The sequence below is a fragment of the Halichoerus grypus genome, chromosome 2 (genome assembly GCF_964656455.1).
Source record: "Halichoerus grypus chromosome 2, mHalGry1.hap1.1, whole genome shotgun sequence".
Classification (NCBI taxonomy): Eukaryota; Metazoa; Chordata; class Mammalia; order Carnivora; family Phocidae; genus Halichoerus; species Halichoerus grypus.
This window is the reverse complement of record NC_135713.1, coordinates 32,157,509-32,184,313: the sequence shown is the minus strand read 5'-3', so window position 1 is coordinate 32,184,313 and position 26,805 is coordinate 32,157,509. Positions and strand designations below refer to the sequence as shown.

Sequence of the window (26,805 nt, the reverse complement as noted above, 5' to 3'; positions counted from 1 at the left end):
CTTAGAACAGAGATTCCCAAACTCTACAGTGCACTGGAGGGCTTGTTAAAACACGGATTGCTGGGTTTCGTGCCGGGAGTTTCTGATCCAACAAGTCCTGGGCAGGGTCCGGAAACTGCCCTATCTAACGCGTTCCCAGGTCATACTGTTGCTGCTCGGTCCAGAGCCGCACTGTGGGAAAGAGTCCTTTAGAACAGGGGTCAGCAAACTATGGCCCACGGGCCAAATCTGACCTGCCATCTGTTTTCCTTTCTTTCCTTCTTTTTTTAACAAAGTCTCATTGGAATACAATCACACTCATTTCCTTACGTATTATCTATGGTGGCAACAGTGGCGGAGGTGAGGGGTCGCAGCTCTGGGCTACGGAGGCCCCTTATAGAGGAGCCGTGCTAGTCCCTGGCCTAGAGCATAATCCTCAAAATCACATTTGGTCAGGTCCAAGTAATTTTTTAACCTGTTTTTGCCGGCAGTTTCACAAAAACTGTTAAAATGATCAACATTCTAATTTTAAAAGCACACAAAGGGTTTAAGCAGTGATTCATTATTCGAATGACTCTTTTTTTTTTAATTTTTTTATTGTTATGTTAATCCCCATACATTACATCATTAGTTTTAGATATAGTGTTCCATGATTCATTGTTTGTGCATAACACCCAGTGCTCCATGCAGAACGTGCCCTCCTCAATACCCATCACCAGGCTAACCCATCCTCCCACCCCCCTCCCCTCTAGAACCCTCAGTTTGTTTTTCAGAGTCCATCGTCTCTCATGGTTCTTCTCCCCCTCCGATTTCCCCCCCTTCATTCTTACCCTCCTGCTACATTCTTCTTCTTCTTTTTTTCTTTCTTAACATATATTGCATTATTTTTTTCAGAGGTACAGATCTGAGATTCAACAGTCTTGCACAATTCACAGCGCTTACCAGAGCACATACCCTCCCCAGTGTCCATCACCCAGTCACCCCATCCCTCCCACCCCACCCCCCACTCCAGCAACCCTGTTTGTTTCCTGAGATTAAGAATTCCTCATATCAGTGAGGTCGAATGACTCTTTTTTATAAAATTGGATGATATGTTTCCCTTCCTATGAATAAGTTTACTTTTTGTTCTCTTTTGCTTCTTTATTAAAGACCTAATCTCTACTGACAGTAGTTTTTACTCACAAGTAATACAACTTGGATTTTTCCTAATGAGCACCTTCTGGGATTGCAAGTAGCAAAATACCCCTTGTTCCCAGACCGAGGCAGCTACGCCTCATTCTAGGCTAGAGCAACCATGTCATTGCCCAGGAAGGTACTTGTCCACCCCTGTCGGCAAGCAACAGTGACTTTAGGTAAAGTTTCCTTGCTCGGTCAGTCTAGCAGATGTGTTGGTGGAAGTGTGATGGTTGCAACGTGCACTTACAGGTTACAGCCTCATAAGATAAATAGAAGCAGAAGCTTAGGAACATCATTTATTTGGGGAGGAATGCAAGAAGAAATGTGCAGCCTTTGAATAAAACATCCAAATCGTTAATGCTACTCATTAGTCCATTTCCCTTAGAAACAAAGCCACAGCCGTAATAACCAATCGTAGAATAATCTTTCTGTAGTCAGGAAATTAATCATCTTCCAGGAGACAAGCTGAACTGTGTGGCCAAGTAATAATAAAAGTTGACAATCGAGTTTTGTTTTTTTTTTTTTCCACCTCCCTCAAAATTTGTGATTTCGGTTCACAGAGAATAACTTCCTAGTCAATTCTATGCAATTTTCTTCCACTCAGTAAGGAAGAAGACTTCTATTACTGCCCCCTAAGAAGGATAGTGTTTTGCATTCTTTCAACAGAGTTATTAAGCCTTTGTAAAGATGTGTGAGGCAGAAATCTGCTAGTGGTGGTGCCACTCATGGGTCGGGAATGAAACTGCGGGGTAGCACACATTATAAAAATAGGGCTTTGTACAAGTTTCCCCCAGAACTGAGAGAATGGTGCATCTCAGGAAGCTGGGAAAGTGAAGGTTCTCACAGAGGAAATTCTATTTGAGTTGAGTACTGAGAGAAGGGAAGACAGAAGGTGTGGAGCATAGAGGGAACAACCCGATAAAGACATGGTGGCATGAGGGAGAATATTACGTTTGAAGAATGGCAGATGGTTTTGTTCTGTGAGGGGTAGGTTTTACGGGAGCAAATGGTGAGAGGTGAGGATGGTAAAATGGGTTAAATCTAATACTCCACACTAAGAAGTGTGAAACCCATTTTATCTTGAAGATTTTAGTGAACTCCTACATGACAGTAGTTGTACTTTAATTACACATAACTGGGAAAATATATAATGACCCCTGGGTTACTAGGAATTGAGTAACTTTTTTTAAAATTTTATTATATTATGTTAATTACCATACATTACATCATTAGTTTTTGATGTAGTGTTCCATGATTCATTGTTTGCGTATAACATCCATTCAATACCTGCCCTCTTTAGTACCTATCACCAGGCTAACCCATCCTCCCACCCCTCTCCCCTCTAGAACCCTCAGTTTGTTTCTCAGAGTCCATAGTTTGAGTAACACTTTTAAATGATTTGTAGTTAATTAGCCACCACAGCAAATCCCTGTATTTTCTGCATATATAGAATACATTATTTCATCAGTTTATAGCCACTATAGGGTAAGTATATAGGTTTTTAATTTTTGCAGTAATAGGCCATGCCATATCCAGTGGGGAGGAAGTTTCTAAGCAAAAACAAAAACAAACAAACAAAAAATCGTAATCAATTTAGAGCAGCAATATGGAAGGTGGATTAGAAGAGGGCCCGGTTAGAAAGTTGTGCTTGTAAGAGATCATAAATGCCATGAACAAAGGCAGTGATGATGGCAAAGGAAAGGAGAGAACTTTGAGTGATGTTTAGAAGTAGAAATTGAGAGGAGCCCTGTGACTGAGTAGATCCAGGAGTGAAGGAATGGGAAGAATCCAGGACTACCCCGAGGTGTTTAGAGATATCGTTTGTGGCATCGATAATTTGTTGGTTTCTGTTTTAATTCTAGAATGAGAAGAAACTGTACTCAGTTGGGGAAGAAGTTGAAATCTCATGCTTTACTGGATTCACAACTATTGGATACCAGTACTTCAGATGTTTACCAGACAGGACCTGGAGGCGAGGAGATGTGGAATGCCAACGTGAGACGCGGGCAGACTTTTTGCATGACTGCTCTAAAGAATGAATGTGCCCCATATAACTAGAGCAAAATCCCACTCTCAGATCACTACTTTGTATGATTTTTTCGTAACTCTGGTGAAAAGGTCTAGCGAAGCAGAAAATAGGATTCATCTGGTAAAATTCAATTTCAAAATGTCTTCCTATTTCAGTTCTCATACCCCTGTATCTTAGCTTCATAGACGCAGGACTACAAAGCATGTGCTTACAAAGAAATCCCAAAAGTCAGCTAACTACATCAAACCTCAGACCTCTGCCTTGCCTGATGTCCAAATTCATGCAAATTGATGAGTCCCAGGAAAATGATACTTACACTCTTTATGTATCAGAAATGGGATTTTATGTGAAATGCAGTTTTCTCCTTAGAGCGTGTTCACATCCTTTACTGAGGAAGAGAGGAGAAGTTTGTAGGCTCCACACAGATCCATTTGTAGGCTACAGTAAAGTCAAAATAAGATTCCCAGAAGGCTCAAGTAGGGACCCCAAAGAGTTATTAGGGAGCCCCATGAAGCAGAGTTGAGACCAGTGTCAATTAGGACGTCTGCCTCTGGTCATCCACATTGTGGTGGCTTGCTCTTGGGAACACACGCTGGGGAGAAGAGGGGAAAAAATATGTCTTGAAAGGAAAAAGTCCCAATAATGTAATGAAAGTGGGAAGTTTCTGGAGTGACTTCCTTAGCAAGGGAACCTCAGATAATGGAACTAAAGGGAGTGTCACAGTGGAGGAGTCTCTCAGGGGAAGCCTGGGATACTCTACCCCCCCACCCCCAGTTTTCTGATCAAAACATGGCATTAAAGCTTCACCCATGCAGTAAGTTGCATTAAAATCACCTCTTGGGCTGCCTAAAGTCTGCTTATATATGTTGAGTATTCTGCTCCACTAAGCAAATCCAAAATGTTTCTCTGCCTCCAGAGACCCAGTGCCTCAAGCCAGTTGTGCAGGAAGTTCTAACGATCTCACCATTTCAGAGATTATATGGAATTGGTGAATCCATTGAGCTAACCTGCCCCAAAGGCTTTGCTGTTGCTGGGCCATCAAGGTACACATGCAGTGAGGACTCCTGGACACCGCCCATTTCAAACTCACTCACCTGTGAAGAAGGTGAGTAGCAGCTCAGGATTCTGGGGTCTGCTAAGATGGTGCCCCCCAAGATTGGTGGCATAGCATCCACAGTGGAGCTATTTCCTGAGTGTGTTTTGGGAGGAGAAAGCAGAAGATTCCACTACGGGCTGGGTTTTATATTTCAACCTGTGTCATGATGAGGTCAGACAGCAAATACGAAGTTATTGGTCAGGTAGATATCTTCAAACTTTAGAGAGTGAGGTCAATTTTCTTTTCTAATAGATGCTTCAATATTTGAATTTAACATCTAACAAAATGAGAATTTTTTTAAAAGATCTTATTTATTTATTTGTTAGAGAAGGAGAGAGAGCGAGCACAAGCAAGGGGAGCGGCAGGCAGAGAGAGAGGGAGAAGTAGACTTCCACTGAGCAGGGAGCCCCACGTAGGGCTTCATCCCAGGACCCTGGGATCATGACCTGAGCCAAAGGCAGGCGCTTAACCGACTGAGTCACCCAGGCGCCCTAATAAAATCAGAATTAATGGTAAACTGAAAATGTGGTTAAAGTGGAGAGCCATAAAAAGAGTAATGCATACTAGTTTTTAATTACCTAAGCATTTTGTTTTAACTTAAAATATAGAAATGCACGATTATTCACTCATTTTCCAATGTAGGACCAAGCTCTTATATTCTAAAGAGTCTTCTGTTTGAGTTCCAAGACTTCTTCCTCAAATAAAACAAATGCATAATGCATCATCTATGTTATCCCATATCAGTTCCTCTAAAACAATATTTTTTTAACTCCAGGTGGAGCACTTCTTTTAAAAATCACCTCTGCTTAGGTCCCATCCCGCAATTCTGATATCATTGAGCTGGGGAGGGCCTGGTATTTGGTGTTTGTTTAAAATCTCTTCTAGCTAACCAGAATGCATGCAGAGTTGAGAACCATTGTTTTGAAGAGAGGTAAAAACTTAAAGGCACTTTTGAAACAAGTTGACTAGAGAAGGCTTTTAAATTTATATATATATTATATATATAATATATATATTTCATAATCTTTTACAGTAGTCTTATCCCCAGTTAAAGCAAAATTTTTGCAAATCACTTTTAATTGTTCAAAATTCTCAACTTTCTATAAAAACAACTCCTTCTTTCCTCCTTTATTTTATCACTTGCTGTAGTTAATCAATTTACACAGTTACAGTAACAACCGGCATATATAGATTAGGAGACACACGCACTGATAAACCTGTAGCTCTGCTGGTGAGGGCAGAAACGTGAGGCTGTAAAAGAGAGTGTTTCCAAAAGAGACTGCAAGAGCCTCTTGGTCTCTTCTTGGTCTCTTGGTCTCATCGCAAGAAAGAATTCAAGGACAGACCAGACAGAGCAGATGAGCGGTGTGGGCAAGTTTATTAAAGCGAAAGTCCACTCTCAGAGGAAGAACGGGCAGACTCCAGCGAGCAACTGCCCTGGATTTCTTCTGTTTACAAGCTTGTATTGTATTTTGAGTAATTGGAGGAGGAATATTCATTGCGGTAGGTGGGATCTTTCTGGGTGGCAGCCTGCTTTTTCCAGGAATCCAGGTACCACCCCTTTCCTTTCCTTATTTGGATTGATCAGAACTGTCACGGTGATTTTAGGGGCCAAGATCTTTCAAAACTACAATGTAAATGGTATAATGAGAGAAAAGTCATCTGAAGATACCGCATAGCCTCAGCTTGCTGTTGCCCTAGGATTTCCTCACCGCAACAACAACACCTCACTCCCCTTTGATGCCTAACAGGTGCCTTTCTGCTCCATCCCTGTCCTGCTCATTACTGTCTAACTACATACTCTAACCAGAGGAGCCCACAAACCTGGAAGGTCAACATCAGGCAACTGCCATAGAGAGGCTGGAGAAAACAGTCTGGCGAGTCAGTAACTTGGAAGACAGTTAAGGGCTTCCACTAATTCATATCTTCCAACTTTTTCAGCATGCTTTTTCAAGGCAGGTCTTATTTTTATTGAGGGAATCCTGGGAGATGTGTCTGAGATCAGATATGATTAGGCCCATTTTGCTTCTGCAAAAGCAGAAGGTATAGAGAGGCTAAGTTAAACCCAAGGTCGGGCAGTTTGGGTCAACGAGAACACTGAGCAACAGCTGTACTCCTTCCCCAAGTTCACTGCCATCTGGCCTTCCATACCCTCTTCTAGGCTATCATAATGCATGAAGAAAAGGGGAAAATTTAACCTATTAAAATAACCTTAAAACTTTTGATAAAGAGGTATCATGGAAGTTTGTGAGAACTTCAAGTTGATATTGTGGCTGGATTTCACTTGACTCCTGATCGGGGCGGGGGGGGAACCACAGGCTTCAGACAGTTAAAATCCTCTGGGCATCTTAGGTAGTATCTTCTCTATACAAATAACAGCACTGTCCACACACACACACACACACACCCATGATTTTGTTTGGAGAAGAAGTTGAAATTATAATCCAATCTGAGAGAGAATGAGATGTTCTATATCCAGATAGAGTAAATAAACATCCTATCTCATATATTTTCTCTCCAACAACATTGGCAAAAAGATCAATGAGGGGAGTCAGAAAAAGAGAGAAAATCATCAATAAAACTGAACACTCTTTCCTCTCAGTGTGTGGGAGCTGTGAGACAGACAAAGAGGCTTTCAGGCCATCCTTAGTTAGGAAAAGATTTTTAATTATTTCAACATGAAAAAGGTCTAGCTTCCTGAGGAGATGAGATGGTGCATGCCTCCACAGTTACTTTTTCCTCCTCCGAGAAATGGACACCTCCCGAAGATCCCCTCGACCCCAGCACTCCAAAGATCACAATGTTCTCATTTCCATGTCCTTCACTAACTGTGCCGGGTGGTATGGGCAGCTGACAGCCAGTTCTGACTTCCACCTGACACACTGAGGGGGCAGACTCCTTGCATGTGATCATTGACAACTTCCGATCAGTAGTGCCAAGTGTTTGAAAGTTGGTTCTCTTTGGAAACAATGTACAGCTTGGGGTCCTTCCCTGACCTAAGTGTGGATTTATTTCCGAAGCGCAAAGAGGTATAGCTCTACAACAAAGAAAAATAATCCCATGTCAATGGAAAAGCTTAGTATCTGAGGCCTTCCCAGCAGCTGTAGGTCTCCATGTTCAGGAAAGTTATGGGCCAGATTTCACCAGAAGGAATAAGGTTCCTGACAGAGAATGAGAGTAGGAAATGCTATGGAATTCATTGCTATGAAGAAAACCTGCCAATTTTTAAAATCGTTATTTTTGCCTCTAACATAAACCTCCTTCCCTCATCAAACCTTCTGCCTGGTAGGCTAAAAGGAGCAACCGTGAGCTTGGCCTCCTGTTCAGCCATTTAACGTGGCAGAATATCTAGCTATAGCTGCCTACTGCCATCCTTCGATGATTACTTGCTTCCGGAAGCCCATTGTGATTCTATGGATTAGTCAGATTCAGTCCTGGGAAGTTTGTTTCATGCAATAGGCTCAGGAAGTCAGCTCTAGGTCCAGTTCAACCAGTCTAAACGTCCTCTGGATGGATCTTCATGTGAGCCAAGACAACCAAGACTTCCCCATCCATATAATATACCCAAGTGTTACTCCCTCTACTTTAATCCCCATTGCTCACATACACACTATTGAGTTGCTTGTCTTAGATCAAGCCTCACTTCCTCATGGATCTTTCCTCATATTTCTCAGTTGGGGTCTTTTGTTATGTGGTCTCTGGAACCATGTTCCCTTTCTTCAAAATACCTATCACGGCCTTTATGTATAAAACCATTACTATGATTATTTGATTGATGTCTGTTTTCACAATGTCCTTTACATTCATGCAAAACAAGGGACCACTCTTGTTTTCATTCTTTTTATGTCTTTTTTCCCACCATAATATACTAGTGCCTAGAATATCATGCAGGGATAAACAGCTCCATTTAGGAGTTGCATTACTCCATGTATTCTTCTTGTAAGAAAATCTGACTTTCGAGGCATTACCCTGAAAGAACAATTTTCACCATTGTCACTGACATCTGTACTGCTAAAAGTAATGGATATTATTTTATCCTCATCTCCTTTGACCTCTTAGGAACATCCAACAGTGTTGGCCTTCCTCTTCCTATTCTTTCTGTGGCTCCCAGTATACAACATCATCTTGTTTAGCTTCTACCTCTCTGGCTGTTGCTCTCTGTTTTTGGCAGCCTCCTGCCTGTGCTTGGACGTTAAATGTTGGAGTTCTTCAGGCTCATATCTGTCCCCTCACCTTATGCTACATTTTCCTGCTGGGGAATCTCACCCACACCCATGGCTTCAAGGATTCCCCCAAAGAATAATAACAAATTTAATTCATTAGCACAGACTTCTCCACTGAGCTTAAACCCAAATAGCCACATTTTTATGTATCTGTTTTGATCTAGTTTGTTTGAGTGTCTTAAAGATACCATAAATTTAGGAATGCCTGGGTGGCTCAGTCGGTTAAGCTCTGCCTTCAGCTCAGGTCATGATCCCAGGGTCCTGGGATCGAGTCCCACAGTGGGCTCCTTTCATAGCAAAGAGCCTACTTCTCCCTCTACCTGCTGCTCCCCCTGTTTGTGCACTCTGCCTCTCAAATAAATAAATTAAATAAATAAAATCTTTTTTAAAAAAGAAATTAAAGATACCATAAATTTAACATATGCAGAGAAGAACTCTTGAGTCATTACCCTTGCCTCCCTAAAACTAAGCATCTTATAATATTTTCTATTTCAGTTAAGGCACCAAAGTCTATTGTCTAATGCAAGCCAGAAACCTAAGAATCATACTTTGCAGCTCTCACAGCTTACCCACAATATGCAATTTCATCCATTTAACCTGCTAAATATGTCACAGACTTATCTACTTCTCTCCATTTCCAACTCAACATTTTGGTCCAAATTACCATCCTCTTTCACCTGAACTACTATAATCATCTCATAGATTGTCTACCCGTAGCCTTCTTGGCCACCGTGCCTCTTCAACAAATCCATTCTCCACACAGAAGCCAGAATTAATTTCTTTTTCAGAATCCAGACCTGATTTTGTCCTATGACCCCCTGTTTAAAACCCACTGAAGACTTTTCATTGTTTATAAAAGAAAGGCAAAAATCTTTCAAAAGCGCTGTAAGCCCCCGCACAGCCTGACACACACTCACCTCTCTGGCCTCATCTTGTTCCATGCTCTTGTTTTTCTGCACTTAAACCACACGGGCCTTCTCGCAGTTCCAGGAAAATCACATGCTGCCTCTCTTTTGAACTTCCATACCCAGTGGTTCCTCTGCTGCAAACATTTTCCCTTTCTTCTTTCCATTTTCCCAGTCCTAACCTTCCTCACGACGTCAGTTTTCTTGATTATATGCTTTCTCTCTAATAGCACGAATAACATGAGCAATTCTATTTGTGTGCATGTGTTTGATTAATGTCACTCTGCCCTCACAAAACTCTAAGCTCTGTGAGCATAGAATCTAGGTGAAATTTTACTCAATCCACTATTTCCAGAACCTAACACAGTTCTGAGAGTATCTTAGTCGCCCAGTAAATATTTGAAGAACAAATGAACAGAAATTTCACCAATTCCATTCTCTTCAGTTCTCTGAACTTAACAGCAATTTTAGGTTGAAAAAGGACAGCTCATGAGAGCTAGAAAGGACTTTTCAGATGGAATATTTCATGACAGCATATTTGGAAAAGGCAAAATGAATGCCCGGACTGCAGGTGATAAGTGAGAACTTTTCACCACTGCCTTTCCTCCTAAGTCCAAACTTGCCACTTGGAATACATGCTGTGCACTCTTCTTTACCCTTTTTCTTTTGTTTCAGATGTTTTGACAAAATTAAAGGGCCGTTGTCAACCAGGACAGAAACAGTTGGGATCTGAATGCATTTGCATGTCTCCAGAAGAAGACTGTAGGTGAGAGATACTCTATGGACTGTATTTGGAAAATGGGAAAACCAGTCTAGTGTAACCAGCTTGATAGAGGAGCTGAGCTTCTTGAAGCACAAACACGAAACATATTAATTTTTCACATAACTAATACCCCCTGTGCTGTGTTGATTTCTTCCCCACAGGGTAGCAAGCTTTCTTAATTATCTCTCAGCCCCATTCCCTAAGTTTACATGGCATTTGTTTATTAAGAAACTTTCAGTTTTGTTCATGAAGACTTATTCCTGTCCATAATGGGTTTCAGACTCAATTATCTCAAAGCCTTCCTCTTCCCCCTACACACAGGGCAAGGTTATGACTCCAAAAGCTTAGAATAGAGACAGTAGTATGAGTACAGACTTCACACATATACACACCCCTTTGTCAGTTTATTTTTTCATGCTGGGGTAGAGAGAATGAAGAATGAAAATGATACATCCCCCTGTGACTGCCATGACTAGACAGCTATCTCCTTTTTGTTGTTATAACTGCCTTATATTTTTTTAAGTAATCTCTACACCCAATGTGGGGATCAAACTCACAACCCGAGATCAAGAGTCACATGTTCTTCTGACTGAGCCAGCCAGGTGCCCCTAACTACATTTTCTTTATGTGAACAAACTGAGGATAGTCAAGGGTGCTTCTTAAATTAAGGGCTACTTGCAATTGAATTTAATTCAAAACAGTGTTAGCTGAAGATAAAATTTTGTTTCTCTATCTCAAAAAATAAATGCAGAGGTAGGCAATCTAGGGCTAGTATGGCGACTCTCTCATTGCAGGTAGGACTGAGGCTCATTCCTGCTCTTGTTCTACCGTCCTTAAAGTTATTTCATGGTCCGAGATCGCTCTGCAGGAGCAGGAAGGGAAAAGATCAACAATGGACATTTTCCCTCTTTTTAAGGCGAATTCTTGTAAGACCCTTCACTCACTTCCATCTCATTAACCTTTGCTTATCCATAAGGCCACATGTACTTGCAAGGGAGGCTATGAAGTGCAGTTCTTTGGCTGGATGCATAGGCCCTATGAATAAAGTTAGAGTCCTATGACTGAGGAGGAGAAAGACTGAACATCGGGATAGGAAGACAACAGACTGTGCCCAGTTGTTATCCTTCACTTTTAACACTAAGTAGCTCTCATGTTCCTCCATGCTGCCCGTGAACAAACACTTATAGGGACTTCTTATTTATTTAGGAAAACTCTAGGGTATTTTTCTGTATAATTCCACAAGTATAATTCAGCACAAAAGTGGTCCTCTCTACACCCCTCAGTCTTCACCAGAAGTGGTCCTCCGTGAAACTTCTTGCTGCTGGAGTCTTCTCATCCAGGCCTTCTGGGGAATACGTGCAGCACTCAGAGTGCCCATTTAACACAGAGGGAACCTTTATCTTTGCAATACCAAATTGTGAGAATGCAGACTGTCCTCTGGAACTGAGTTTCAGCTCTTACCTACCTCTCTAGCCTCTTTCTGTAGTCCTCGGTTTCCTTTACACAGCATGGAAGGTGTTTGTGAGAGGCAACTGGCCGCACAGCTTAAGTCCTCTGCACATAGAGAGAGGCCTTTACTTCCTGGAGGTAAATTTACACACTGATGCCCTGATTGTGAACTCTAAAACTGACATCTGAGAAGAAACTCAAATTTAGAATAATCAAGGACCTTTTATCCTCTCAGCAAAAGAAGGACTGTGGCCACTGGTTACCTCTTGGGAGCAGGACCCATCATCTACTTAGGGAGATTAAGCAAGTTACCCAGGGAATGACATAAAAGCTCATGCACTCAATCACAGTACATTTGCAAAGCTATGTAATGATATAAGACTCTAGTGTTGCGATTCCTGAGTATTACAGAGTTCTGAGGCAGTCCAGACTACATGGACCAGTTTGACCAGGGTTAGCTTCAAAGTGTAGCCAGAAATTGAACTGGACACACATAGGCAGAGAAGAAAGACAATGCAAAGATGATTGAGTAGAGCATGGGATGCCAGCAAAGGAGAAGTAATCTTATAATTTTCAAAAATTATCAATACAATTGTCAGGTGATAGAGATTAGGAAGGAAAGGGAAATAATTCTAGAAAGGAAAGTTAATTGGAGTCAAATTGTGGAGGATCTTGATTACCAGAATTTTAGAATTCAGACTTTGATTCAAAGACAATTGGGAGTAAGACCAAGATTAAGATGAAATTTTAGAAAGATGAACTGCAGAGCATGTAAAATGAGATGAAGAACTGAAAGAAGAGAAGCTGGGGACAGGGGGGAGCGGGGGAAGAAAACTGGGTGGTAAGTTTACATATTATATTGACTGCCTGCCATCTCTTTTTTTCTAGTCTTCATATATAAATATTTGCTTTCCTCTCTTGGGCAGCCATTACTCAGAAGATCTCTGTGTGTTTGATACAGACACCAGCCATTACTTTACTTCATCTGCTTGTAAGTTTTTGGCAGAGAAATGTTTAAATAATCAGCAACTCCATTTTCTACATATTGGCTCCTGCCAAGATGGTCCACAGCTAGAATGGGGTCTTGAAAGGAGAAAACTTTCATCCAATAGCACAAAGAAAGAATCCTGTGGCTATGACGTCTGCTACGACTGGGAAAAATGTTCAGGTAAGCTCCAGTGGTGACCACGGACTAGAAATGCTCACACATAACCTTCATCGCAACTAGTTCATCTTATTTGCATTTATACTCTTTCTAAAAACAAAATAAAACAAAAACCTTAATCAAAAATAATTCCTTTACATTGTAAAAAATTCTATAAAGTTATCTAAATAGAAAGGAAAAAACATAACCCACCCACTGTTAGAAATAACTACTTTCATAATTTTAGGGTGAATCTTCCTAATTATTTTTCAATGCATATACAATCAGTACTAGCCTTAGATTCCAGTAGAAAATCACCTGTCCCAGTCTCATACTTCAGGCACCATTCCCCACCCCCAGCTTTGGAGGGCCTTCATCAGAATTGTCTAAGTTTTCCTCTGGCATTTGGGACTGGCTAGGACAATGTAGCTAGAGTGCCCTGAGCCTAAACTGAATTCCTCATGGATACTAATTGCCAGAAGCATCTTCTTCAAAATTTTTTAAGTCCTCTTGCAGTGCCTGGGACTAGCCAAGGCTGGCAGTGTTAATCAGGTAGGATACTCTGAGCCCAGACTGGGGTTTCTCATGGGCTCAGGCACTGTTTCTCCCTTGTGGAACATTCTCTGACCTTCTACTCCTTCTCTTTCACCATGCATGGGGTCAACAAACTGCTCCAAAGAGCTCCGGGTCTCATGCCTGTAGAGTCATCCATGGCTCAGAGCCAGACCCTCATTCCCAGAAAGCAGCCTGGTGAGCCACCAGCCAGCAGGGTATTCTTTGCCAAGATTGCTTGAGATTGGACTGCTAGTATGGTGCTGACACTCTGTAATTCAGAGTGACTGTACTTGTTTATATAGAGAGGTATCTCATTAAAAAAAAAAATTCCCAGGGTCTTATATATCTCAGGGGTGGCCCTGATTATATTACAATTTTTTTAAAAAAAAGTATCATCCTTTACATCTTATTTTACATATTGCTGTTTTCACTTAATATATCATGAAACTATTTCCATGTCATTATATATTACTCTGCTACATAATTTTCAATGTCTGCCAAAGCCTATTGGACATTCTGTAATTTATTTCACTAATCTTCTGTTAAGTGTTTAGATTTTTCCCAATATTTTGCTATTACAAACAGTTCTGTAATAGACAAATCTATCACACATAAATCTTTAATCTAAGATTATTTCCTTAGGATATACCTTAGAAAATGAAATTTCTAGGTAAATATTATTTCCAAATATAAAATCTTTTTTGGTACTGTGTATCAACTTGCTTTCCAGAAATGTTTTTACCATATTATATTTCCTATCTACAATGTATAATTAAGACTGCCTTCCATACTTTCACCAATGCTTGGAGTAATTACTCCTTTATTTCTCTGTCAATTTGATACTCAGGAAGTGGCATTACATTTCTATTTTCTGTAAGTTGCCCAATTCTGATCAGTATCAAATCATCTTATAGCTAAACTCTACTACTCATTTTTCGTTGCCGGACCAACACCATTACCCAACTGACATGTCCCTTAGAAATAATATTTGTGGGGGGCGCCTGGGTGGCTCAGTTGGTTAAGCGACTGCCTTCGGCTCAGGTCCTGATCCTGGAGTCTCGGGATCGAGTCCCGCATCGGGCTCCCTGCTCAGCGGGGAGTCTGCTTCTCCCTCTGACCCTCCCCCCTCTCATGCTCTCTCTATCTCATTCTCTCTCTCAAATAAATAAATAAAATCTTTAAAAAAAAAAAGAAAGAATATTTGTGGTAGAAAAGAGCTGAAAGTATTATGGAATATCATTTTGTATTTAAAATATAAACTTTTTCTTTGAAAATTGTAGTGTAGGAACATTATTGTCAAAAATGCACACAGAAGATAAAAGGAAACAGGATAAAATGGTCCCTGTCTGTGCTATAATAGGTAGATCAGGTATTTGGGGATGTATTTAGTGTTAGTTTCCATCCTTCCATATTTATCATGGAGAAAAGATCTTCATGGAACCTTCTATAGCAAAGAATTTTTTTCGCTATTTTTCCACAAGTTACTCTTTTCAGATCTGTCTGAGTAGCAAATAATTTCTAGCTTACAATTTCATCAAAATCTGCCTTTACTATTAGCTCTTTGCTGTACATATATCTAAATCCTACAGTCTCCAGGAGTCTAAGTTTGTCTTAAAAAAGAACACTGAAAAGTTTGAATATTTAATCAATATTGCTCAAGTTAGCAGAATGTCTTGGGGTAGTCAAACTAATATGTGAACATTTTGTAATAAGAGATTTAAGTCATTTAAAAGATTCTTTGATCCTGCACACAATCAGAATACTGAAAGCATTTTTCCCCCTAAAGGTATGGTCTGCCTGGGCCAGTCTTCTCTAATTGGTGAGCAAAAGTCAATGTCACAGAGAAGTCTGTTCAGTAGCACTATAGAAGAGCATCAGTGTACAAATCACAGCATTTATGAAGAAAGAGAAAGCTAAAAATGAATTTTGTACCCAACCCACTCATGGCAAGTTGGGATATTATTAATTTTGAGCTGAATTGAAGGTCACCTTGGTTAAACTGTGTTCTTGATTACATTGTGTACTTTGCTACTCTTTTCCTTCTCTATCTAAAATGAAATAAGAGAAAGTTTAAAATGGAACTTCAAAATGTTCACTTTTCAAAAGTTAGAACACGAATGGCTTCTTAAGGAGCCTATTTTTATGGACACTGAATGCTTTGCCTAAATTTCGAAAATATCCACCATCAACTAATAGAAGGGGGAAATTTATTCAGCACACATCCATTTAGTATCCAAGATGTGGAAGTCACTGTACAAGGTATGATGAAGACTCTGAAGATAAAGGAGATTTGTACCTTCAAATTGTTCACAGTAACTGAAGGAGTAACTTTTCATGATAATTGCATGAATAACTTTAATACAAGCCAGTATGTAATAAGAACTGTGAGAGAGATAAAAATCTTCTGGCCTGGAAGGGTTTCATAAGGATGGTAGCATGAGAATTGAGTGCTGAAGGATGCATTAGTAGAGGTGGTGGGAAGGGCCTTTTGGTGCTGGTAGTCTAAAAATAATCTTGCTAAGAGCATTTAAGTCATAACCATCCTAAAAGAATGGTGACCATGGCCTTTCCAAAAGCCCGGGAGTGGACATCCTCTCCAGAGGTGGAACAGTCTTGTGTCCTTCACTAAACCCTGTTGTTTACAACAATGAGCAAGACCTTCCACAACTAGCATCTTCTCTAGCTGTTGACAGAGGGCTTACAAGGGAATGCATGCTCTTTCATGAAATGTTTTCTACCAAAGACAGAAGTCTACATGCCTATGAGTATCTCCCCACTTCTTTTCCTTATTTTCTCCCATTGGTTGAGACACATGGGAAAGAACTGATATCTGCCTAAAGAAGCTACTTCTTAATGACATCATTGCTGATTCTCAGTCTGACTCAGATATTTTGGCAACAAGAATTATCCCAGATCTATCAATACATTTCTTTTTGAATACTTACACCTATATCCCAAATTCAGAATTGAAATCAATTGATGAGGTGCGTGGGTGGCTCAGTTGGTTAAGCAACTGCCTTTGGCTCAGGTCATGATCCTGGAGTCCCGGGATCAAGTCCCACATCGGGCTCCCTCCTCAGCGGGGAGTCTGCTTTTCCCTCTGACCCTTCCTCCTCTCATGCTCTCTCTCTCTCTCATTCTCTCTCTCTCAAATAAATAAATAAAATCTTTAAAAAAAAATCAATTGATGAAGCTGAATTAATTGAGCACCTCTTTAAGAGGTAAATGGGACATAGAGATGAATGAGCTCTCAAACAAACCACTTATAACTGTCTTGAGAGAAAGCCATATATGAAAAGCTAACTAACAAGAAAGTATAAAAACGTCAGATATAGTACTAACAAATTTACACTATTAAAGTTTAATTAAAACTTTAGTTAAAGTTTAGTTGGTATGGGGATAAGTTCCTATGAAATGCTTCATGGAGGACGTAAGACCTATAGAAACTGGACATGTGGGGGAAAGTAGGAGGGAGCACATCAGCGTAGCAAAAGAAGGGGATAGCATGGGCAAGAGGACAAAAACTAGAACATCCTTGAGGTCCTGTTTGGGAAGCAGAGAGGGGCTTACTCTACCTAGAATGGAGAAAGCAGACAAAGCAGACAAAGACAACATTGCAAAGGGATTTTGAAGTCAAACTGTAGAGGACCTTGACCTTTGATTAAAATATGTATGTGTATAAACGAGCCCATATCCCTTTACTCAAAATTTATTTAATATTCTTGGCTTTGGTAAGTTTATCTCAAGTAATCATTTTAAAATGATTTCATGAATGCAAGATTTATATGAATTATGAAGTGACTGGGTGGTTTTGAAACCAGGCCTCTTAAAAGAATCACCCACCCAGAAATATTCTAGAAAGAAATCAGTAACTGTGGTGTAGAGTTATGTTAAAGAATTAAGGCCTACGAGTCATTTATGATCTAAAACCTGCCTCTACCACTTACTAATTGTGGAACCATGAGCCAATCACTAAACCTCACTAATAAGCGCATGTGTAGAATGAGCATGATAACATAGAGTTTGTATGTTTGTTATGAGGATTAAATGAAATAAAGCACGTAAAGCACTTGGCTTATTATGTGGCTTCATAGCATCTTCTCAACAGAAGGTAACTAAATGTTCTCGGGTGGTGCCAATGAGAAATAACAGTAAGGACAGACAGAAGACATTGCAGAAATGGATTGACGGGACATAGTGACTGATTGGATGCGGGCAGTGAGTAAGAGGGAGACAGCCCAACTGCTGAATCTTACTGGCTTACCAGTGCATTCTAGTATCTTCCATCCAGATGACTCCATTCGACCACAGTTGGATCTTTTGGGTCATTGCCTTTTTTCCAGCTTTCTAATACATTGCCACCAAAGTGCCTGCTGCTCTGGGGACAAACTAGGTAAAATCAAACCCCGAGGTACTGTGGTGAGTCACACTGCCTCCCTCTCGTTTCAGCCTCTGTTTCCAAATGTGTCTGCCTGTTGCCTCCCCAGTGCTCCAAGGGTGGAAGCCAACTCTACTGCGTCAAAATGGGATCGAGTGAGAAAACAGCGAGCATCTGTGAAGTAGGAGCTATACGATGTGCCAACAGGAAAGTGGAAATACTGTATCCTGGCAGGTGTTCAGCCTAAAACAATTACTGATAAACAGATTTACTGTCCAAAAATAATTCCTACAAAAGGGCATCCTCCTATAAACAGCAGACTGGCGTGGCCAGAGGTTAGACATGAATTCTTTTGTGTTACTTTCATATAATTATTCACCCTGCCTCTCCTGCCTTAGCCATTCCTATCCAGTTCCAACCCATGAGGTTCTGTAGTGTACACCCAGGTAATAACTCTTTTACATCAATCCAGTAAATTCTTCTGTTCACATTGCTCTAAAATGATGGGACTTCTGAGGACCTTATGAAGCCTATAATATTAAGCATTCTCACAAATAGAATTAAGAACAAAAACCATAATTGTCTTCAATTAATCAATAAACAGAAACCTACAACAACTTGTAAAACACATTCTTGAAACCCATCCTTTCTTCATGCACTCATTCAACAGATAATTCTGAATGTCTACAATGTGCCAAGTACTGTTTAAGATGCTGGGGAATTAGCAGTGAATAAAAAGACAAAATCCTTTGCCTTCATGAAGCCCACATTCACGTGGAGGAAGACATTCAAAAAATAAAATAAGCATATAAAATATATAGTATGTTTGATGATGATAATTGCTATGGAGAAAATAAGGCAAGAAGAGGTGAGTCCCGTCATCTTATGCCAGGAAACCCTTCATAGTAATAAACATCACAGCAAGGATGATTGGAAACAAGTGGAAATTGCCTCCCTTAAGGCAGTTACTAAACTTCTGGAGTTCCATACTCTTAGGAAAAAAGATTCTCCTTGCCTCAGCTAAAGCGTATCCCAAAGCTTTTGAGCTGAAGTATGTGATGGATGGAAAATAAAATCATCAGAAAATTGTGAAGGAATAATTTTTAAATTAAATTATGTCTTCTGTGTTAGGCCATACCAAGTAGACACTCATTTCTTAGAGAGGCTAGGGTGCCATTTTATCGGTGAAGAGGAGCATCTCTGGAACAGCAGTTCTCGATACTGATGTACATCAGACTCACCTGGAGTGCTTGCTAATTAATACACATGCCTGCAAGCTGCCCCCAGTTTCTGGTTCAGTAGGTCTGGGGCGGGGCCTGAGAATTTCTAACAACTTTCCAGGTAGTACTGATCATCAGGAGTGTCACATTTTGAAAAGAGTTTAGAAATGGAGTCATCCAACAGCTCATTCTGTTTGATTCACTAACTGATCTCAAAACCTTAGCCAGCCAATCTCCAAGCCTGTGAGTGGAAGGAGATTTCCTTCCTCTAAAACTCAATGGAATCCCACTTAGTAGAAGGGGGCCATGACGCACAGCCACCTGCAGGACCCTCATCAGGTGTGGACACATTAAATGTCACTCCTCCTCCATCTCATTCATCATAACATGTTAGCAAAATCTAAAACATCTTGCAGTATCAAAGGAGAAGTAAGAGGAAGGAAAAAAACCTAGGAACAGAAACATTTTCCTGGTGTAACAGCAATTGAGTGGGAATTTTTATTTTCCCAGGAGTCAGTAACCCATCTTTTCCGGTCATGCCATCCCCTCCCATCTCACAAAAGTGGTGCCATCTTGTCAGCATCATGCCTGCAGCACTCCCAAGACAAAGAGTGAGGGCAAAGAGGCACGGCCCCCTTCCACTAGGTGGGAATCCCATTGAGTTTTAGAGGAAGGAAATCTCCTTCCACTCACAGGCTTGGAGATTGGCTGGTTAAGGTTTTGAGATCAGTTAGTAATTCAAATCTGAGAGCAAAGAGGCATTCAATACTCCCATGTCCTCAACTGAATCAAGAATCTTTCCTCAGGACCAATTTGGAGCTTCTCTCCCCAGATCTCACCCCTGCCCCACATCTTTCTGGGGGGCCAGGGGAAGAGGGAGGGAGGCCATGGGAATCCACAGCCAAGTGTTCAGTGTTCATAGAGAGAGTCCTATTCTCCGCCTAAGTCCTTTCCCTCCCCTCAGTGAGAAGGAGGAGGATGCAGAAAGTATCCACCAAAGCCAGGCAACTGAAACCCCGGGAGAATCTTCTGTAGGGTGTGGGGCACCAGCAACAAGTATACGGGTGCTGCCCCTGGCTGGCTGGTGGGATGCTTGTGCAGTCTTCGAGCGGACGCCTGTGAGCAGGTTGCAGGAGGAGTCTCTAGGAGGTGTGCATCCTGATGAGGGTGGGTGTGGAGGGTTCTCCCTTCCTGAGCATGAGACCACTTCCTGTCTAGAGGGTGCTGAAGGCAGGATGTTGTTGATAGAGGCCCTCACCATTTTCACAGAGGGCATGACTCGGTTTCTCCATCGGAGTCCCAAGACATAGAGATTAGAGGATGTTGGTGGTTCTCGTGGATCCTCAGGAAGGACACAGAGAAGAGGAAAGACAGTCACTCTGAGGCCATCCTGCATCTTGGACACGATTCTGTGGAAAGCACCAAAAGGAGACATGGTGGACTCTAGCTCATGGGAAGTTCTGGGGACCTGAGCAGGTAGGAGTAAAGCAAAACACCAAACAAAGGAAACATAGAGGTCGCCTTAACACAGAACCAGACTTAGAAAGAACGAGTGAAAGGTGACACCCCATCATTGACTGTTACAGCAAACAACCCTTGCCATTTATCCTAGTCCACTTCCTTGCTTCCAGCACCAGAGACCCAGCCCCAGCAAATGGAGGGCATGTCCCAGAATGAGACCTGCCTCTCCCTATCACCTCTAGGAGGGGTTGGAAAGGTGCCAGAGCAACCCGCCTGCCTTCCCCACCCCAAGCCCTCTGACGCGTGAGCCTGGCTGACTGGAGACAGGGAAGGAGGTGAGATGTCAATTGGATAGGAGATTGGAGACTTAAACTGGACTAACTTTTAAAAATAGAAACTGACCAGAAATCTATGTGATCTTTCCCATATTTAATTAAGGCAAGAGAAAAAGAAAAATGGAATTTGGCAGAGCGAAGTGAAAGCTAGGAGTATTAGTCTGCTAGGGCTGCTGTAACAAAGTACCACAAACTGGGTGACATAAAACAAGAGAAATAAGTTGTCTCACAGTTCCAGAGGCCAGAAATCTGAAATCACTGTGTCAGTAGGGCCATGTTCCCTCTGAAACCCAGAGGAGAGAATTCTTCCTTGCCTCTTCTGGCTGTTGGTGTTTGCCAGAAATCCTTGGTGTTCCTTGGCTTGAAGGCACATCACTCCAGTTCCTGCCTCCATCAGGACAAGGCTGTCTTCATTGTCTTCCTTCTGTGCATTTCCATCTGCCCAAATTTGTATTGTCTTCTGAGGACAGCAATCATGCTGGGTGAAGCCCACTCTAACAAACTCATCTTCATTGGATTGCATGTGCAAAGACCATATTTCTCTAAATATGGTCACATTCGCAGCTACCAGAGGCTCGGATTTCTACATATCTTTTTTTTTTTGCAGATACAATTCAACCCATAGCACCGTGACTGGGGTGGAATGTTTTCTGTTTACACCCCACAATATAATCAAAGGTTTGTACCAGCTTGATTAAAATCAGTCATGTTTGCTTTGAAGTATGTTACTTTTACTTGTAACAATCTTCCCTTTAATGATGATTAGTTGATCTTTTTACCACTTTAGTTACCTTTGTTTCAAAGGATTTTTTGAGTGCACTAAAGTTTGCATTAGGCTAATTTGCATACCATTTACCAGTTGAATTTTTCACACTCTGATATTAATATTAATATAGCAATTTAGTACAATGTTAAGAGCTGGAGATTAAATTGTCATCATGAAGCAGAGAGCAAAACTGAAGCATATTAAATACCTGGAATTTGGACCTAGAATGTCCAACACTGTCCTAGAAGATTAAATAAATTCCTGATCAAAGGTAAAAGCTTATCCTCTTAGACTATTGGAGATGAATACTAAGCATTCATGCTTGTAGCTTCCATAACTGGAAACCTAACTGGGTCCTTTTTTTATATATTTGGATTTTAATTTTTGTTGATTCTGCAAGAAATTGACAAAATAAATAAAACCCCAGTTTAAAGAACTTTATAAATTGACATGCTATATCTCTCAGATGTCCTGGAAGCAGAATTCTAAGACTGTGATTTTAAAACTCCACTCCTCTGGTGGGGTGACATTCAAGCTTAACTAAAGATTTCCCCTTTTGACAGTCGTCAGTAAAGTTCACTAAATTTGAGAATATGTTACTTTTTTCCTCTTTTTTACAAAAGCCTCCTGCAATGGACATTCCTTTAGTTTTAAAGACTGAGCTCTTCTGTTCTTTCCAGAAGAGCACCCACGAGCTAGACCTAATCCACAGCCCTTTCTAAATTCTAATTCTGAGTCACAAGCATCTGATGGATCATGATGTCTCTGGTTGGTGTTGGGCACCAAATATCCTGAAGCTTGATTAATTGGATTCTAAACGGCTGGCTGTCTCTAAGGTCACCTTCATTCTTTTGGAATACATTGCGTATGGAATCAATGAGGCATCAAGCTTCTAACCAAACAAATGGCCTGCAAAATTATAGTTGTATCCATGTCATTTTATAAAAGTGAGACAGGCCACTGTTACCCTATTTGTCTTCTTGACAGGTTATAGAGCACAGCTTCAGTTCCCCGTGTCGAATGTCAGTTAGCACAGGTATGTGTCACCAATCAAGGGACTCCAATGGACAGATGGTCGTGCTCACAAAGATTTATATAGAAAGATGTTCATAACAACATTATTTATAATAGCAAAAAATGACAGCGCCTAAATGTCTAATAATAAATTATGGCCCCTCCATAGGATGGAACAGCCTGAGACCACAGACAAGTATCTTTTGAAAAAGATTTTAAAGGACATACTGGAAAGTGACAAACAGGGCTACAATACTACATATGATTCCAGCTATATAAATTGTGTCTTTAAAAACAGTGATTGGGAAAACAAACCTCTAGAATATGGAGTTATTTTTATTTTCTTATTTACATTTTTCTGCATTTTCTAGATCTTCTACAACCAGCATGTATTTTCTTTTATAATTGGGCATGAAAGTCATTCTAAAAATTTTCTCTTCTACTTAGGTGAAAAGATAGTTAATTCTGTTTGTGTAGACATACTGGTGGCAAACGGGCTTTGGAGTTTGAGCCAGCGCCACACGTCTGGACTTGCCCATAGGAGGCGGGTGTTGGCTTTCAGCTAGACATGTGAGCCTCACATGCATTCATTCATTCATTCGTTCATTCACTCACAAACATTTTCTACTCCTGAGACTTAGGTCAGCAATCATGCAGAGATTTTTGGAGGTACTTACAGTAGACTGGGAAGATTTTAAAGGTATACTTACACCAGTATTATACAAAATAGAAAGCAATGAGTTAGTACTAAAAAGTTACAGGTACAGAGAACATCTTTATGGAATTAAAAAAACTGGAAAGTTAATAAAATAAAGTCAGGCCTAACTTTTCAAAGTCTGATAACAGTTGGAGACACCGAGTAGCCACTTGAACTTGGACAAACCTCTGAGACTCAGTATCTTCATGTGAAAATAGGGACAATAACAGACAACTCACTGTAGTTTACACACACACACACACACACATAAAACAACTATTAAAGAGTCTAGAATGTAATGTGTGTTTAACTACTTGGGTGATATTATTATTATTATTATTATTATTAAACACCAGTGGAAAAGAGTGGCTGAACTTCACCCTTTATTTCCTATCATATGAGTCATTTCTTCTGTTGCCAATCTTGCCATGAAGCCTGATTTACCAAGGAGCCACTGGTTTCCTTAGAGTGCTCAGAAAAGAGAAATGGCTGGAGTATTCAGACTCCATATCTGACTAAGCTCATGATGGGTGCTTGTTCACTGTGCTCATGCAGGCATGACTATGATCATCAACATCAGTGATAAAGGTTTTGGTTCTCTTTAGAATGAATCACACTTCATGCCAAATAAATGGAGATGGCCAGGTGTTTGTAGTTGAAAACCCAACAATCTACGATATCAAAGCATTGTGAACAGAAGACCCAGGAATAGAATGTGAAGAGGAAATTAGACTGGGTAGCTAGAAGTAGACTCCACGGATTACTCGCTTGATCCACCCTCCTAGTATGCAGTGACATAGTAGAGATTTGGAAAACCTAAAAATGTTATCCTTAACATGAGGGTAAAGCCCCAAGACCAGAATTGGTTGTCTTTCATGAAGCTGTATTGGTAACAAGGCCAGGATATAGAGTACCACCCTAACTGAAGCATTTCCATTTTGTTTATAACTGAAAACTAACTGTTGCCTTGGGGCGTGTCTTCCCTTCTTGTGAAAGGCAGTGATACACACTGGTACATCTTTGCAGTTTTCAGAATTACTGCTCGCCAGTGTTGCAGGCTCTCCATCTCCTAGGGACATGGTAGGATCATACTACCTGATCCCCATGGGTTGGGGTGCTATATAATTGGTGCCCTGTGTAGCTTCTGGACAAAACATGTAATTGCTGCCATTCCCCCCCGAGAGCTCCCCTTTCCCTGTGGCACATTTGAAATGGTGGCTGCTCCATCAGCCTGAGTGCTTGAGTCATTAACATGAGCAGCGTCTTCTATACTTCATCAAACTTCTATGGGTATGTGGCATGAGCAAAATATAAACTTACCTGAGATTGGAGAGTGAGGGGTGTTTGTTACTTCATTACCTAGCTTACCTGTCTGATATTAACTGTAACAAATGACATGAGGACATTAGAAGCTGATCTCTTTCACCCCCTAAATTGCATTCCAGAACATTCAGTTTTCTATGTGCCATAGAAGGCAAATAGAAATCACTATGGTAATTAGTAGTAAATAGCTGGGCAAGTAGGGATTACTATGGCTTTGAACATAGCCTATTATTACTATTTTGCTTGGGGAAAAATACAGAAACAAACCAAAATTAGGAAAGGGGAGTGATGATATTTAGTTCTTAAATACATTCTTAATTGCATCCATCATTTTATAGAGAAATTGATTAGGAGAAAAAGTTACAAAGAAAATCCGTTCTTACATAGAGAGTTTACCTGCTAGGACTAAAAAGAAATATAAATGCAAAAATGGTGAATACTCTTATAAGAAACTCCTTACTATATTTGGGGAAATTTTTTAGAATCTTCGAAATGGTAATTAGTTTTTTGAAACATTTACTATTTTAAAGAGCTATTCAAAGTTAATTAAATCTGCATTATATTTCTTGATTACCAAATCATTCCTATTATATTTCATACCAATTGCTTATCAAAACAGCATGCTAAATAACCTCGAGCATTTACTAATGATGCAGATATACAAAAATGGATCCTTCATTCCAATTTCCAATGCTTGGACATATCTTAAAATCTAACTAGTATATAGTAGCAGGTATTATTTATTGTCCCTCTCCCCACAAAAATCTACTCAGCCCCCTGCCAACAGCCAGTATTTCAGAAAAGGCTGGTTCTAGTCCTAACACCAGACCCAAAAAGTATACCACACTTGGTGTAAGTCCATCACTGGGGCTCGCTTTCCCATCCCATGCGGTTTAGACATGTGCAGGTGATGCAAGGCTGATGAAGGAGCATCTTCCACAGGGTTTCAGAGAAGGAGTGGCCCACGCTTCAGGAGCTCACAGGAAGAAATGGTCTCTTCTGAAGGTTGCCATGTCTGAACATGATGCTTGGAACTACTGTAGCCATCTGGGCACCATGAGTGGATTTTCATTTGTAGTCTCGGCCAACGTACGGAAGAGGCGCCAGTAGAGACATAGAAAGAACCATTTGTGGATCCTTTGTGAAATCATTGAGCCATTGAATTACCTAACTAGGGAGTGTCCATGCTTCTGGTCTTCTTGTTATAAAACAATAAATTTTCTCTACTGTTTAAGCTGTTTTGTGACTTGAGTTGGATTTTCTGCTACCTTTAGCCAAAGGTATCCTGATTCAGAAATTAATCATGTTCTTGAGGTTTGTACTTTAGTGATATTGATAGATTGGTAGCATAGGTTTTTATTTTAAAATAATTAAAACTTGTTTGTTTTTTTAAAAAGGAATGTATCCTCTCTTAGTTGAATATACTTAGTGTGCATCTAACAAAGGAAAGATGAACCTTCAGAAATGGAACCTAGTAAGGCGACAATTTAAGTTCATAATGAATCTCGTCATTATTTCTTAAAAACCCAAAATCACCTCTAAAGCTTCCCAAGTTAACAATAATTAATTGTAGACCTATTGAGCACCTGATGTCATGTTTAATTCTCTGAGGGGAAAGGGAGACCTAAAGCTTATTAAGCCACTAGTAGGTGCCAGACTCATCAACCTATTTTTATTTAGTCTTCCCAGAAACTCTAAGAGACATAGGTGTTATTGGCCTCATTTAGAGATGAGGAAATTAAGGATCAGAAACCAGAGTTACTTGCCAAATTTCATACACCTTGTAAAAGGCAGACAGATGTCACACCTGGCCAGACTAACTTAAGAACCCAGGAGCAGGCTGAGCTGTATCGATCCTAGATTTGTTGATTTTCTAATTATACTCTGGTTATTGTGGAAATTATAAAGATGGCTGCATCTTATCTGACATTCTTCCATTGGGATGTCGGTTCTAATTTCATACCCCTGAATTCTGGCAGGCTTCTGACTGCTTCCACTAATGAAGTAGAGCAAAAGTGACATTATGTGCCTTCTGAGACTGCCCTAAAAGAAAGCTTGAAGCTTTTACTTGATTCACAAAAACAGTTCCTCTTAGTGCCCTGACCTGCCGTGATAGAAGGCGATGACGCTAAGGCCACCATCCTGTGAGGAAACCCATGACACGTGAAGAGTCCACGTAGAGGGACCCTGGGCAACAGTTACAACTGAGCCCAGATTTGATATATCCCAGTCCAGACACCAGACATGAATAAAGAATGTTGAGTCTTCCCACTTGAGGCTTCAGACAGCATA

The 26,805-nt window shown here is 40.6% G+C and overlaps 1 protein-coding gene across 4 annotated transcripts in view; it reads left to right on the top strand.

The window, feature by feature from the left end:
• Positions 1 to 18,496, top strand: part of C6 (complement C6) — a 61,261-nt gene extending 42,765 nt beyond the window's left edge. For 2 of the 4 annotated variants that reach the window (XM_036068456.2, XM_078066681.1), the window contains 5 exons: positions 3,018 to 3,150; positions 4,101 to 4,289; positions 10,084 to 10,174; positions 12,547 to 12,788; positions 17,769 to 18,496. In XM_036068456.2, the coding sequence (XP_035924349.1) occupies positions 3,018 to 3,150; positions 4,101 to 4,289; positions 10,084 to 10,174; positions 12,547 to 12,788; positions 17,769 to 17,944 (831 nt within the window). In that variant the 3' untranslated portion in view covers positions 17,945 to 18,496. The remainder of the gene's footprint in view (positions 1 to 3,017; positions 3,151 to 4,100; positions 4,290 to 10,083; positions 10,175 to 12,546; positions 12,789 to 17,768) is intronic. The other 2 variants (XM_078066679.1, XM_078066680.1) reach the window with 2 other exon arrangements.
• The last annotated feature ends 8,309 nt before the right edge of the window (positions 18,497 to 26,805 follow it).